Source organism: Schistocerca gregaria, chromosome 5, assembly GCF_023897955.1.
Source record: "Schistocerca gregaria isolate iqSchGreg1 chromosome 5, iqSchGreg1.2, whole genome shotgun sequence".
NCBI lineage: Eukaryota > Metazoa > Arthropoda > Insecta > Orthoptera > Acrididae > Schistocerca > Schistocerca gregaria.
The window spans coordinates 65703396-65718250 of record NC_064924.1 but is presented as its reverse complement, the minus strand read 5'-3'; the positions used below and the strand labels follow the sequence as shown (position 1 = coordinate 65718250).

The 14855-nt window shown below is 39.3% G+C and overlaps 1 protein-coding gene across 4 annotated transcripts in view; it reads right to left on the bottom strand.

Moving 5' to 3' along the window:
- Positions 1-11193, bottom strand: part of LOC126271884 (leptin receptor gene-related protein) — a 28883-nt gene extending 17690 nt beyond the window's left edge. Inside the window, exon 1 of one of the 4 annotated variants that reach the window (XM_049974239.1) lies at positions 10422-11193. In XM_049974239.1, the coding sequence (XP_049830196.1) occupies positions 10422-10441 (20 nt within the window). In that variant the 5' untranslated portion in view covers positions 10442-11193. The remainder of the gene's footprint in view (positions 1-10421) is intronic. The other 3 variants (XM_049974238.1, XM_049974241.1, XM_049974240.1) reach the window with 3 other exon arrangements.
- Between the last annotated feature and the right edge of the window lie 3662 nt (positions 11194-14855).

The window sequence follows — 14855 nt, the reverse complement described above, 5'->3', positions numbered from 1 at the left end:
GTTCGTGTTTAGTGTTGTGAGCAGGCTTGGTAGGGAGATGCGACATACTAGTGAGAGAAAATGTTATCTACATCTGGCAGAGTTTGAAACGGGCGTTGTTTTGGGTCTCCATGTGGTCGGCTTATCAAATCACGCAATATCCAGATCTGTGGGCATTTGAATGTGACAGTGGCCTGACGTTGGATTGTATGTGAACACGAAGGCAAAAATACTCATCGACAAGGCTCCAGTCAACCACACTTGACCACCACAAAAAAAGGATAGCCGTATTGTGCACCAATATTGTGCGCATCACTCTGGCAAGTTGGTTTGTATTGCAAGTTGTTTGTAAATTTGAATCTGTTTTGTAATCACTGAAATAACAACATGTACCCTTTCAACCTGTGAACTTTTATTTCATCTCCTCCTCCCCTTGCAGATGTTTCACTTTTTTGTCAGACAGTGTAATCAGCTGGGGAACAAAAAATTATTACATTGCCATGATAATGAAAGAAGCCCCATAAATTTCCAAGCAAAAACATTCTTCTGAGGTACAAGTTTTCACACCTTCAGATTTGAATCTTAAAGGATACGAGGTCTTGATACTTTGCTAGAGACTAGTTACGCATACCTGCACTCGGCCACAGGAATTTTGTCTTGTGCACGACACATTTCTTAGTGTGTAGAAAAATTTAAGTCAAAACTGACAATTACTGAGTTATGAGGTTTCAATGATGATAAACACCTCCCAACTGAACCCATGGGACTGTACGCCTACAATGTGTAGCAACCACCTCACTTTTCTATGACTATCAGGTAGCAGATAAAACCTCCCATAACCAGTGAAGAGAATGTGATGCCACTGACCCTTCCACACCTAATAATGAACATCTACAGGCTTGATAGCACAAGCTCTTTTGCATTCTCATTGGATTAGCTGATCCACAATTTGTAGGTAGTTATGGTCACCTAGTGGTATTCATTCCACGCACACACAACTACAACAACTACACAGGTTACTTTTGTTATGAATCCACAACAACAGTTGAATGGTTGTATTAAATTGCATGGCTCAAGGCATGTTGAAAAACTGACAGTGTACACAGGACATATTCAGGGTGGGAACTATGGAAATCATGAGGGTGGTGGTACAAAACTATCCCCCCCCCCCCCCCCCTCTCTCTCTCTCTCTCTCTCTCTCTCTCTCTCTCTCTCTCTCTCTCTCTCTCTCTCTCTGAGGATGTGCTTAAGTGACCATAATATTGTCAGATAGAAAGTTCAGTTAAAATTGATACAAATGTGTGTGTGTGTGTGTGTGTGTGAGTGTGTGTGTGTGTGTGTGTGTGTGTGTACACAGTGGAGTAAGCTTTACTGCACTGTAAGGTAAACACACATTTAAAGTGTCTGCAGCTTCTATGTTACGTGCTGCTGTTGGTAATGGTTTGCATGATGAATGATACAAAGTAAAGACAACGAATTTTGAGTTGGATATGGTAGCCATTCACAATGATCATTTGTAATTTGTTATACTTTGTAAAAGAAGTTAGCTGGTATTGGTTTACTCTCAGCAATTTAAACTCAGCTATTAGATCCCAAACCTAGCCACTGCACCAGAAATTGTGATGTATTCTGAAGAAGCTGCCAACTATTTGTGCCAGTCAAGATTAGAAATTTAATTTCTGCTCATTTCACTTGCAGCAATTAAAGTCGTGCCTTAGGGCCCCACCTACACACCAAACACTGAAATCACTGCGTATTTGGAAAAAACAGCCAAATATTTGTGACAACCAAGACTGTCAGATTATCAATCACCTTTCTTTTCAGAACACTTAGCATGTACAACTCATATAATGTGTTTTACTTTTTGTGGAGTAGTGAAGGATTGTTCAATCAAGCGTTTAGTTGCATGCAAATCAAGGGCAATTAATAGAGTCTTTTCGATAGTAGGAAAACTGTACATTTATCAATAATATCAAAGACTAATAGATTTATAAGTATTTGTGTTCTCATTGAGCAAAAATCACACCCCATTATTGCTCGAGATAAGAAGTTGTCTATATTATAACATTTTTGACACACACTGGCTCATTAACAACTTAGTTTCACTTAGATGTAAATTATGAAGTACATATATCACTGCTTAATAAAAGTGTAGAGAGTAGTTTTTATAAGAGAAATACTGGCAGCAATTCAGTGAACATCGTGACGTCAGATATGTTTAGAAAATTGTGGTGTGAACATGATTAGTATTGTGATTTGACAAAACCTGTAAAGCGCAACTTACAATACTGGTAGTCACCTACACAGCCTACATCACACGGAACATCAGTAGATGTGTGTTGGAAGTGGATGTTTTTACAAAAGAGAAAGGACTATAGGAGAACTCTCCAGAGAGTGTAAAGGTGACTGGTCTGCTCTCTTCCCATGCTAGAGGTATAGCCCTATATCCTTTTCCCCAATGTCTGAATTACTTACAGAGTCAGCTAATGGCTTGTGATGTGTTTACTCTTCAAAACATCAGCCAGAGAATTCTGCGAGGGCTTGCAAGCTACTGATGTTAACTGGATTAGCCTCATTTTAACTCAAGGTCTGCACCTGGCAAAAACATTCCCCTTTGCCGTTAAATAAACATAATACACTAAACTAACTCACCAAGCTTCCTCACACAGACTACACTTCCCTCCAATAATATGAAATAGTGTAACATACTCTTGGATGTCTTCTAGTGATGAAGAATACAAAGCTGCTGTGAAATCAATCATTAAGGCTTAGCGCTGTGCACACAGTACATGCGGCATTCAGCGAAACCAAACAATGCTCCAGAAAGCACTGTGTGTAGCTAATGTTGACTGCGTTCAGAAGGCTGCAACGGGGAATTTGATTCTGCTACAGTTGTTATACACCTCACTACAGTTGGAATACGCCTGATAGCCAACTTGACAACAATACTTCGAAGAAGCCAGTAAGGAAGTCTGTACATCTCACAAGCGCAGCTTTCTGTCTGTCTTCATTTGATCCACCGTATAGCCGTATGCTAATTATCACACAAGAGAGAACGGTTAACAAATGAATGAAGCCTGTGCTCCATAATCAAGTGACTGGTGTTGCACTTTTCTAAAAAGATGATAGTAATTGCAATATTACTGTCCCACCGTAATGAGCCATGCAATGTTACAACTGAATGAATGAGAGGTTTTGCAGCACCATGAGAAATCACTTCTAGAGGCCTATGAGAAATCTGTAATGAATAAAAACTGCATACTATAGATTCCAAGGGGGGTTTGGAGGGGGCGGGGGGGGGGGGCATGCAGTGCCCCCTCTTGCGGAGTTTCGAGTTCCATGCCTTCAAAATGGGTAAACTTGCAATGAGGAACTGACAATTCCCAGGGATATTCCAGATTAGGGCATATATCGAAATCCCATACAGCATCATTGTTGTCAAATTATTTATTCAGGAAAATTGACAAGTATAAATTCATGTTGTCATAGTACCTAGCCTCCCTGGTTAATCAATGTTGGCAGTATGTTGTTTTGATGACCCAGTTCTAACTTAAGTAAAAGCAAATTACGCCAACACAATTTAAGGATCACCTTCATTATGGAACAGTGTAGGATTCATTAAGTAGATTGTCAACCACATCTTGAACATCCCTCAACGTTGTATGAATCTAAGTTGCTGATATTTGCTCTTATGGAAAAGTAAGGTAGCTGGAAAATATGAAAGCAGTTGTGCTATGCTGCAAGCACCTCATTACTATTACGTTCATAATATGGTTAAACTGTTAAGTCTTCTACTGACATTGATTTATCTGTAGCTTTCTTCTCCAATGTCATGTGTGTTTTTGTTTATTTTCTAGTCTGTGTTCTATATTTGAGGACAATTTGAGTTTTGATGCATTTTTTTTCTTTCTCTGTGTTGAGAACAATTTAAGTTATATTTAATCAGTGTTTTAATTGCATATCACAGCAGAACTATTAAAAGGCACATACAATAGGGGTGATTTCACAGTTTACACCTACTAGCAGTATCTGAGCAGCAGCAGCAGTACATCTAGCCTAGATATGCTGAATGTATTGGGTTAGATTGAAATGCATATTTGTTAAGAGTTAGGTACAATCATTCAGAGTTGAGATTCTGTTATGAAGGGTGATTAATACCTGAAAATCAACTGGAACAACTTCAATGTAAATGTGTGAGTGAACTTCATATCTGTACTTCAGTAGGCCTAAACAAAGAGTAACCAGCAAACTGAACCTGACAAGTTCCCAGAACTCCAAAACATAAACACAGTTTGCTTGACAGTTACTGGAGGGTTTTCTTCTCACAGCTACTTGCTAAACACTCAAAGAACGAGAGTAAGTATGGCGGCACAGTGATAATTTTATAGAAAGTGAGATCAAAACTATTGAAAAGCAGAGAATGAAGGTAGGGACTACGAGAGGCATAGACGAGGGGATAGTAGCAGTAGAGGGGCAGATTATACTTTCATCAAAAATAACTTTGTGGCTGATGTTTAAGTGAGTCGAGTTGTAGGAGCCAGGCATCTGTCAATCACAGCTTTATGTCTGGCTCCATGTGCTCACTATTTTGCTTATTGTTATGCAGGCTGTAAGACATGTAGTGTAATCTCCCTAATCATAACATAGCACAGGAGGGCATACTTATGTATATCAACAATGTATGCCGCAACTGGCTATGTTAACAATGCAGGAATACACATGTGGCAACAGCCGCTGCGCACCACCATAAGTTCTGTTCTGACTGCTACTTTAGCTGATTTCTGCTGAATGTTGTCTTGGCCTGTACATTGTCTGTTTAATGTTGAATTTACCTCTGTATTGAATCATTTATAAATCACATAGAAAAGTCACTCTGCTTTTAAACAGTTTTTTAGTAGCACATGAATATGAAAATGTGAGACGAAAAGTGTTAATAATAATTTCAAGTCTAGTTATATCAGAATGCTTCTAATCTAAACTGACAAACCCTCAGAATCCAAATGATAAGTACTACGAGTCATCTTGGTGTGACATCCTCTGAAAGAGACCAGTATCTTTCGAAGAAGAGAGGGGTGTTACACTACAGGTACTGTTGTGGTGTAACACACCTCTCTTCTTCTAAATAAATAGATCACATTCACAAGATGTCACAGTAAGGTGATCTGTAGTATTTATAATATGGATTAATCAGCTGATTAAGTACAGAAGCACACTGGTACATCTGCACTTGCAATTTTTATTTACACTTTTCATCACACAGTTTCATAATCAGATGCCACTAAATAACTGTTCAAAAGTAAAGCAACTTTCCTGTGAGAATTTATACTGAATATGCTACAGAGATAGATTCACACAATAAAGCAACAGTATGTCAGGCCCAGACAATGGTCAGTGGAACAGAGATCCAATAACAATCATAACGGAAATCACACTGGCACGTGCATGTATCAGCATGTGCCATTTACCGACAACTCTGTTCCCACCAAAAACATCGGTCAATCCAGAAGTTACTTTAATCAAAGTATAGCATGAGGTGTGTAAGCCCAAATATACAACTTTTGTTGTGCAATCCAAGTAATTCAAGGTGAGAAATTTTGGTTATGAAATCCATGTCACACTAGGTGCAAAATTTTTGTATGCGATCCAAGTCATTCAAGGGGCAAAGAAAGACAAGCCTGTTGAACTGCTGATAGGTTGCTTGTATGGCATAGAACAAGTGCAGTGTTGCTAACAGAGGACACAGACCTCTGTTTCCCATATGGTGTAGGAGGAAGAGGAGGAGGAGGAGGAGGAGGAGGAGGAGGAGGAGGAGGAAGAGACAGACTGTGTGGAGTAGTTCAATACTGGGCAACCCCCTGATGCAGGAATGTATCAGTGTTACAGCTGTCACTGGATTTATCAGGATAGCTCAGAAGTTACACAGTAAGAATCAGGCAAAGAAATTTCACACCACATGAGCTATTATCAGCAACACATAGGAAGTTTTCAGATCTTTAAATAGGATTAAAAAAAAATACTGAAGAAAGAACACCAGACCGAGTGTAGAGCAGGAGCAATATGATTATAGTTGTCGTTTCACCAAATACAGTGTGTATGCTTTTGTTCAATTCTGAATTTGGTACAATTGCCTCCATTCTTGAGTACTTGTGGGTAGGATGGCCAGCAGGCCAACTTTGAGCAGGAGAGGCATCACAGGACATTTAAATTTCCACTGTCTATACTTTCACAAATAAATTCATAAAACTTAGTCAGCATGACCAGGAAGGATTCAGGATTCACACTCATAGCAGTGTAAGTTCAAAAACATAACAAAATAATTTCATCATTTTTTTCACTTACTATTGGCTGCTTTTGTTGCTAAGGTTCACTTTCCTTCATAAGTGAGAGAGATTCTTCGATGAATTTTGCACAGCATATAAACCATACTTACAGGTGTATGAAAACTCAATAATTTTCCAAATCTATTAAAAAGTGTGGTAAAAATTGAGATAATTACCTATAAAATTTGAGGTTTTTTAAACAAAGTTTAAAATGTAACAGTTAATTCAATTTTTCATGAATTAAATTCTAGAGTTTCATACATCTGTAAGTATGGTTTAAATAAAATAGAAAGAAACTTCCACATGGGAAAAATATATCAAAAATAAAGATTCCAAGACTTACCAAGCGGGAAAGCGCCGGCAGACAGGCACAATGAACAAAACACACACACAGAATTACTAGCTTTCGCAACCAATGGTGTGTGTTTTGTTCATTGTGCCTGTCTGCCGGCGCTTTCCCGCTTGGTAAGTCTTGGAATCTTTATTTTTAATATGTAAGTATGGTTTGTATGCTGTACAAAATTCACCAAAGAATCTCTCTTACTTTTGAAGAAAGCAACAAATGCAGACAATAGTAAGTGAAAAAATGATGAAATTTCACATACAAAAAAATTATTTTGTTATGTTTTAGAACTTCCTCTGCTATGAGTGTGTATCCTGAACCCTTCCCGGTCATTCTGACTGCTGTTGTTGTGGTCTTCAGTCCTGAGACTGGTTTGATGCAGCTCTCCGTGCTACTCTATCCTGTGCAAGCTTCTTCATCTCCCAGAACCCACTGCAACCCACATCCTTCTGCGTCTGCTTAGTGTAGTCATCTCTTGGTCTCCCTCTGTGATTTTTACCCACTACGCTGCCCTCCAATACTAAATTGGTGATCCCTTGATGCCTCAGAACATGTCCTACCAACCGATCTCTTCTTCTGGTCAAGTTGTGCCACAAAATTCTCTTCTCCCCAATCCTATTCAATACTTCCTCATTAGTTATGTGATCTACCCATCTAATCTTCAGCATTCTTCTGTAGCACCACATTTCGAAAACTTCTATTCTCTTCTTGTCCAAACTATTTATCGACCATGTTTCACTTCCATACATAGCTACACTCCATACAAACACTTTCAGAAATGACTTCTTGACACTTAAATCTATACTCGAAGTTAACAAATTTCTCTTTTTCAGAAACGCTTTCCTTGCCATTGCCAGTCTACATTTTATATCCTCTCTACTTCGACCATCATCAGTTATTTTGCTCCCCAAATAGCAAAACTCCTATACTACTTTAAGTGTCTCACTTCCTAATCTAATTCCCTCAGCATCATCCGATTTAATTCGAATGCATTCCATTATTCTCGTTTTGCTTTTGTTGATGTTCATCTTATATCCTCCTTTCAAGACAATATCCATTCCGTTCAACTGCTCTTCCAAGTGCGTTGCTGTCTCTGGCAGAATTACGATGTCATCAGTGAACCTCAAAGTTTTTATTTCTTCTCCATGGATTTCAATTCCTACTCCAAACTTTTGTTTCCTTTACTGCTTGCTCAATATACAGATTGAATAACACCGGGGATAGACTACAACCCTGTCTCATTCCCTTCCCAACCACTGCTTCCCTTTCATGTCCCTCGACTCTAATAACTGCCATCTGGTTTCTGTACAAATTGTACATAGCCTTTCGCTCCCTATATTTTACCCCTGCCACCTTCAGAATTTGAAAGAGAGTATTCCAGTCAACATTGTCAAAAGCTTTCTCTAAGTCTACAAATGCTAGAATCGTAGGTTTGTCTTTCCTTAATCTATCGTCTAAGATAAGTCGTAGGGTCAGTATTGCCTCACTTGTTCCAACATTTCTACGGAATCCAAACTGGTCTTCCCCGAGGTCGGCTTCTATCAGTTTATCCATTCGTCTGTAAAGAATTCGCGTTAGTATTTTGCAGCTGTGACTTATTAAACTGATAGTTCGGTAATTTTCACATCTGTCGACATCTGCTTTCTTTGGGATTGGAATTATTATATTCTTCTTGAAGTCTGAGGGTATTTCGCCTGTTTCATACATCTTGCTCACCAGATGGTAGAGTTTTGTCAGGACTGGCTCTCCCAAGGCCGTCAGTAGTTCCAATGGAATGTTATCTACTCCGGGGGCCTTGTTTTGACTCAGGTCTTTCAGTACTCTGTCAAACTCTACACGCAGTATCGTATCTCCCATTTCATCTTCATCTACACCCTCATCCATTTCCATAAATTGTCCTCAAGTACATCGCCCTTGTATAGACCCTCGATATACTCCTTCCACCTTTCTGCTTTCCCTTCTTTGCTTAGAACTGGGTTTCCATCTGAGCTCTTGATGTTCATACAAGTGGTTCTCTTATCTCCAAAGGTCTCTTTAATTTTGCTGTAGGCAGTATCTATCTTACCCCTAGTGAGAAAAGCCTCTACATCCTTATATTTGTCCTCTAGCCATCTCTGCTTAGCCATTTTGCACTTCCTGTCTATCTCATTTTTGAGACATTTGTATTCATTTTTGCCTGCTTCATTTACTACATTTTTATATTTTCTCCTTTCATCAATTAAATTCAATATTTCTTCTGTTACCCAAGGATTTCTACTAGCCCTCGTCTTTTTACCTACTTGATCCTCTTGGTTCACTACTTCATCCCTCAAAGCTACCCATTCTTCTTCTACTGTATTTCTTTCCCCCATTCCTGTCAATTGCTCCCTTATGCCCTCCCTGAAACTCTGTACAACCTCTGGTTCTTTTAGTTGATCCATGTCCCATCTCCTTAAATTCCCACCTTTTTGCAGTTTCTTCAGTTTTAATCTACAGGTCATAACCAATAGATAGTGGTCAGAGTCCACATCTGCCCCTGGAAATGTGTTACAATTTATAACCTGGTTCCTAAATCGAAGTTTTATGGATTTATTTGTAAAATTATAGTCAGTGGAAATTTAAATGTCCTGTGGTGCCTCTCCTGCTCCAAGTCAACCTGTTTGACATCCTAGCCCCCCTTAAACACATTTGTTAGTCCCTCATTGTGTAATTGCAAGTTATTTAACACACACATTCCTGTCAGCATTCCTACACAAAACACATTACATAATGACACAGCTCTCACTCTACACTCTTACCAGAAAATGGGTTAATGGAACACATTCGTAACACCTTCTTTTGCTATTGGTAAATATTAAATTGAAGAACTTAAAAAAGCAATTCTGATACCAGGCATGTAAAGTAACTATAACACAACTGAAAAAAGCATAATGTATAACCAACAAAATGATAAACTATAAGAATTAACAATCTGCTCAGAATAGTAGTTGACAAATTTAAAAATTACAGTAAGACCCCAAAGTTATGGTTTTCAATATAAACTACATAGGCCTATTGAAATTCATTCCATTTGCAACTAATATGGAAAGATTTTTCTTGGACGATTCTGCAGAAGGAATCGTTACTCTTTGTTAAGAGTAACTTTTAACTAGAGGAGCAATACACCCAATCAAAGAAAGTCCATCGCTTCTCTCCAATGAATACTGGCTAACCAAACTTTTTCAGTAGGTTTTCATGGATTACTTAGTCCTCTTACTCTGAGTGAGAGCCAGTTCTTTTATTCCAGCAGTCTCTGAGATCAAACACAGGTGACCTTACACTATGTCACACTTTGAACCCTCCCCCCCCCCCCCCATTTCAATCTGATTTGAATACAACACATTCGGTGAACACACCAATATAACCTGTGAAGGTATTTAAATGATTTGAGCAATATTCTTCGTGTGCAAACAAAATCTTCTGAATGAATTCAGATTTACTTTTTTGCCAACACCTACATCTATTTTACAATTATGTGTCGTGTGTGTCTATGCAAGCTTAGTTCCAGGTATCCACTTTACTAAAAAGAACAGACTGGTTTACATTCATAGAAAATCGATTTAGACTTCGAGCTTCACTAGAGTACGAGACAAATGGGGAAAGGTACCCTGTTAACCACATAACTGTCTCTAATTAAAGCAATTCATGGTAATTCACTAGATACCTTAAACAATGATTATTTGACTTTAGTCGTATATTGAAATTAAATAGACTATTTACTGCCATTATAAGCACGTTCTCTAAGTTATTATCAAGCTAACCTGAATGCAACATTAACCATCTGCTTCCAGCAAAATACTAACGGCAAGAATTTGTACACAAAACAAAACTAGTACAAGCATATAAAATGTCAATAGTAAAATTGGCAGTACTTACGCTGTGTATCCATGGCAGCGTCACGAAACAATGAAACAGTAAAACGAATTAGTTACTGTCACACTTAAACTAAGCAGTGAAAAAGAAAACATAAAAGCACTGTATTAGGTAAAACGTCATTACAAATGGAGATAAACAACAACAAATGAATTAAACACTAACCCACATGATGAACACACTTTTCACGAAGATTTGAAAATTTAATAGTTCTGTAGACTCGACTAGCATCAAACTTAAATTATTGTCACGTAATGATCAGCTCATTCTGATACTTATCTTCAATTTCACCAGCACGTACGGAAGGATCACAGGTATGTTATGTCTGACTTACACTTTACGTAATAAGCAAGTAACCAGATCACGGATTTTCCGCTCGTTCGCTTAAATTCAACTCTTCTTATTGCTAGCAACAACAAATTAAGATTCATTTTCATTTATAATTTCTATTATTATTGGTACTCACCTTTAATCCCCGCCATCTTCAAGTACTGACAAGTGACAAACTGCTAAGAGTCATGCGACGAATCCACTACCACTCCTCTATAACCTGTCAAGCCTTGTTGTGTCATGGGCATTAACAGGTAGGCTTAATCCTGCAGTTACGTAAACAGGTGTGGTTTCGCTGGAGTAACTTCCAGTACCGATGTGACCACGATCGAGCTATAAAAATACTATTTACTCACTAATATATATTTAGCCGCTGATCGAACTATGTATATATAACCTTTGTGAATTTGCGCGGGAGATTGAAATGTGGTACAGGGTATTCCGGTCAGTCAGATCTCATGAACTTATGTACAGTAATAAAATACTATGGGAAGCAGTTAAGTTGTTGGTGTATTATATTTACTTTGTCATTTAAGAAACTGATCTTGTTATCCGGCGCCGAGAAAGGCATTGTATGATTTCAAATGTATGAAATTGCATTGTGCAGCATCTTTAGTTCTTTAAAGGCAACTGACCAAATCAATTTGACACATTATACATTACCTATCTTACATACGAGCAACTCCCTCAAGCCAAGGCTGGCTTATGTTCATACCAACGAGAATGTATGCAAAGGTTCTTCAGGTAAATGAACCAGGACCACCTTGCGAAAAAGTACATAGACGACTCTCACCAAAGTACATCTACATTTGATTTTGCAGGAATCCAGCCAAATACACTCAATTGCAAACAAGTTAAAGCACCCCAAGTGAGCGCCTTTTTAATGGACATGCCCTTATTGAATTAGGATGAAGTGAATGATGTGAAATGCTAATGTGAAGTCCAGTAGACAAATAAATTATGCAGGTGAGAAGTTCCAATCACAGTTCAGCCGTATAATTTAAGTTTTTTGTGGTTTCCTCAAATCATGGTAGGATGGTTCCTTTCACAAGAACACAACCAATTTCCTCCCCATCATTATCCAGTCCAAACTTGTGTTACATCTCCCATGACATCATCAACAGGACACTAAACTTAAATGTTCGTTCCTTCCTCCCTTAAATAAATTATTCTTCTTTTCCTTCAGCATTTGTCCTGTGTGCCTGCGGGACCCACTACATGGGCCCATTGTCTTCATTTTGCTCTATCACAGGCTGCATCTGGGTGGATGTTCACTCATTTAAGGTCCCACGCATTTAAGGTCTTTATGAATTGTATCGACCCAACATTGCTTAGATCGTCCTTTGGGTCTACTGCTGACGACTTCTCAAGTATGTAACCCGCCGCCGGCCGCGGTGGTCTCGCGGTTCTAGGCACGCAGTCTGGAACCGTGCGACTGCTACGGTCGCAGGTTCGAATCCTGCCTTGGGCATGGATGTGTGTGATGTCCTTAGGTTAGTTAGGTTTAAGTAGTTCTAAGTTCTAGGGGACTGATGACCACAGCAGTTGAGTCCTATAGTGCTCAGAGCCATTTGAACCATTTGTAACCCGTCTTGGCAATAGAGTCATCACCAGGCTGTAAAACATGCCCAAACCATTGAAGACGACTCTCACGCATCTTGTCTTGGATCAGTGCAACGCCACACCAAACTGTTTGCTAATGTTGTCATTGTTGTCATTAGAAACGTGATCTAACTTAATGAGGCCGCTGTTCATCTTCGCATCTTCGTTTCCATTACACACAGGTGGCGTTCTACCTCAAATGTAGTCGGCCAGCACTCACAACCATAGAAGGTGACTGGTCAGATACAGTGTGATAGATTTTTGATTTTACATTATTTTTCATCCTGCGGTCGCAAGTGACTCCAGTTGTTGTTCGCCACTTCATCCAAGCTGTCTGAGTTCTGGTGTTGACCACTTCAGTGAGTCGGCCGTCAACAGTAATCGTGGAACTAAGGTGCTTAAACTTACTCACACGAGTCAGACTTCACCATTAATCATTATGGTTCCCATTTCATGTCTGTCTGATGTCATGTACTTGGTTTTCTTCAAATTAAGGTGCAAGCTGTGTTGCACCGATCGGTCACTCCTTTCTTGAGTTAGGCTCTGCAGATCAAGCTTGTTTTCTGCTGCTATCATCATGTCATCAGCATAAAGTAGGCTCCATCGTAATGGCTGGTGCAGATCAGATGTCACGGTGTCCAATATGAGAATGAACAGAAGTGGTGATAACGCAGAACCTTGATGGATGCCGACTGTGATGGGGAAGTCCTCGGATAGTCCTGAGGTTGTACGCACATAACTTTCCTGCTGTGCATAAATTAACTGCACCCAGTTGATAAGCTTCTCCAACACATCATGCTGTCAAAGTGCTAGATGAGACTGTGTGGCACCCAATCAAAGACCTTTTCAAGATGCAGCGGCTTGGCTTTCTCATGATGTTTGTTGACTAAGATGCAGCATGAATCGCATCAGTTGTTCCACAGTTCTGTGTGATCTCACGGATCTTTTGGTCCAGAACACGCTCAAAGATTTTCATGGCATGGCAGAGAAGTCGAATTGGACAGTAGTTGGCGCACCAGGCGGGATTTCCCTTCTTCTTAAAGATAGGCATGGTGACGCTCTGCTGACAATCAGTTGTTGTTTGTCCCTCGTCTGTGATCTTGTTGAAGAGTTCCATTAACCATTCGGCTGCCGTCCAGTGATGGGAACACCATAACTCTGCTGGAATGTCATCTGGGCCGGTGTCTTTCCCAGTGTTATATGAACAAAAATTTGCCATATGCCTTTAAAATTTTCAGTGAGTCACAAACAACAAAATTTCAGACACTGAAAGAAGTACTAAATTTGTTCTGTGGGCCTCTCAGTCGTTAAGATATACCATCTTATTCCATTCCGTATCAGCAAATTATTTGCGTAAAAGCAGTAACAAAAACGAATGTACTGCAGGTTGGAATATAAAAAATATTAATAAATTTCAGCACATTAGTGCAGAAAAAGATATTAAGCCAACAATCATGGATGTCAGTGTTGCAAATTCAATTGTGACATCCAGCTCAATAAACGTGAAACCAGTAGACATCAGTAGTCGTGTGTGGTTACTTCAATATGGTAAAGGTGGTGGGGTTAATTTGACCAATTTTTTTCTTCCTACAAAATTTTACTCTAAAAAGGTGCTCCTTTCTAAATTTTTATTCATGAATGAGGAGAAAAACATATACAAAGCCACATGCAGTTTCATTTTTACATCAATGTCCCATTTCTCACAGATTTCACAGAAATGTAAGTGGGAGACTGGTTTTTTTAAGGGGGAACCACTGGCAAAACATGTTATGTATTGGTACAGATATGTAGATGATATTCTTTGTATGTGGAAAGGTTACAATAGACAACTCCACGTAACCATAAATTTAAAATTTTTGCAAAAGACTCCATTCATCCCAGCTTCCTCCCGACATCCTACAACCTGTAGACATGCAGCATTGCACCATTTGATCGATTGTTTCCTTTCGATCCGTATGTCCCAAGAAGACTTTGACCAGGAACTTAACACAGGAAGAACAATAACTACAAATAATGAATTTAACCCCAACATCATTCATAAAATTTTGGGTAAAAAGATGGTAAAAATGTAAATGTTGTGTGACTAGGGCCTCCTCTTGGGCAGACCATTCACCGGGTGCAAGTCTTTCGATTTGACCCCACTTTGACGACTTTCACGTTGATGGGGATGAAATGATGAGTATTAGAACAACACATCATCCAGTCCCTGAGAGGAGAAAATCTCTGAGCGCCTCCCCCCCCCCCCCCCCCCCCCCCCCCCGAATTGAACCCAGGCCCTTAGGATTGACACACTGTCATGCTGACACTCAGCTACCAGGGGTGGATGGTAAAAAGATGAAGAAGCAAGCCAGGCCCCTACTGTCCCCAATGAAAAACATATACAAACTGAA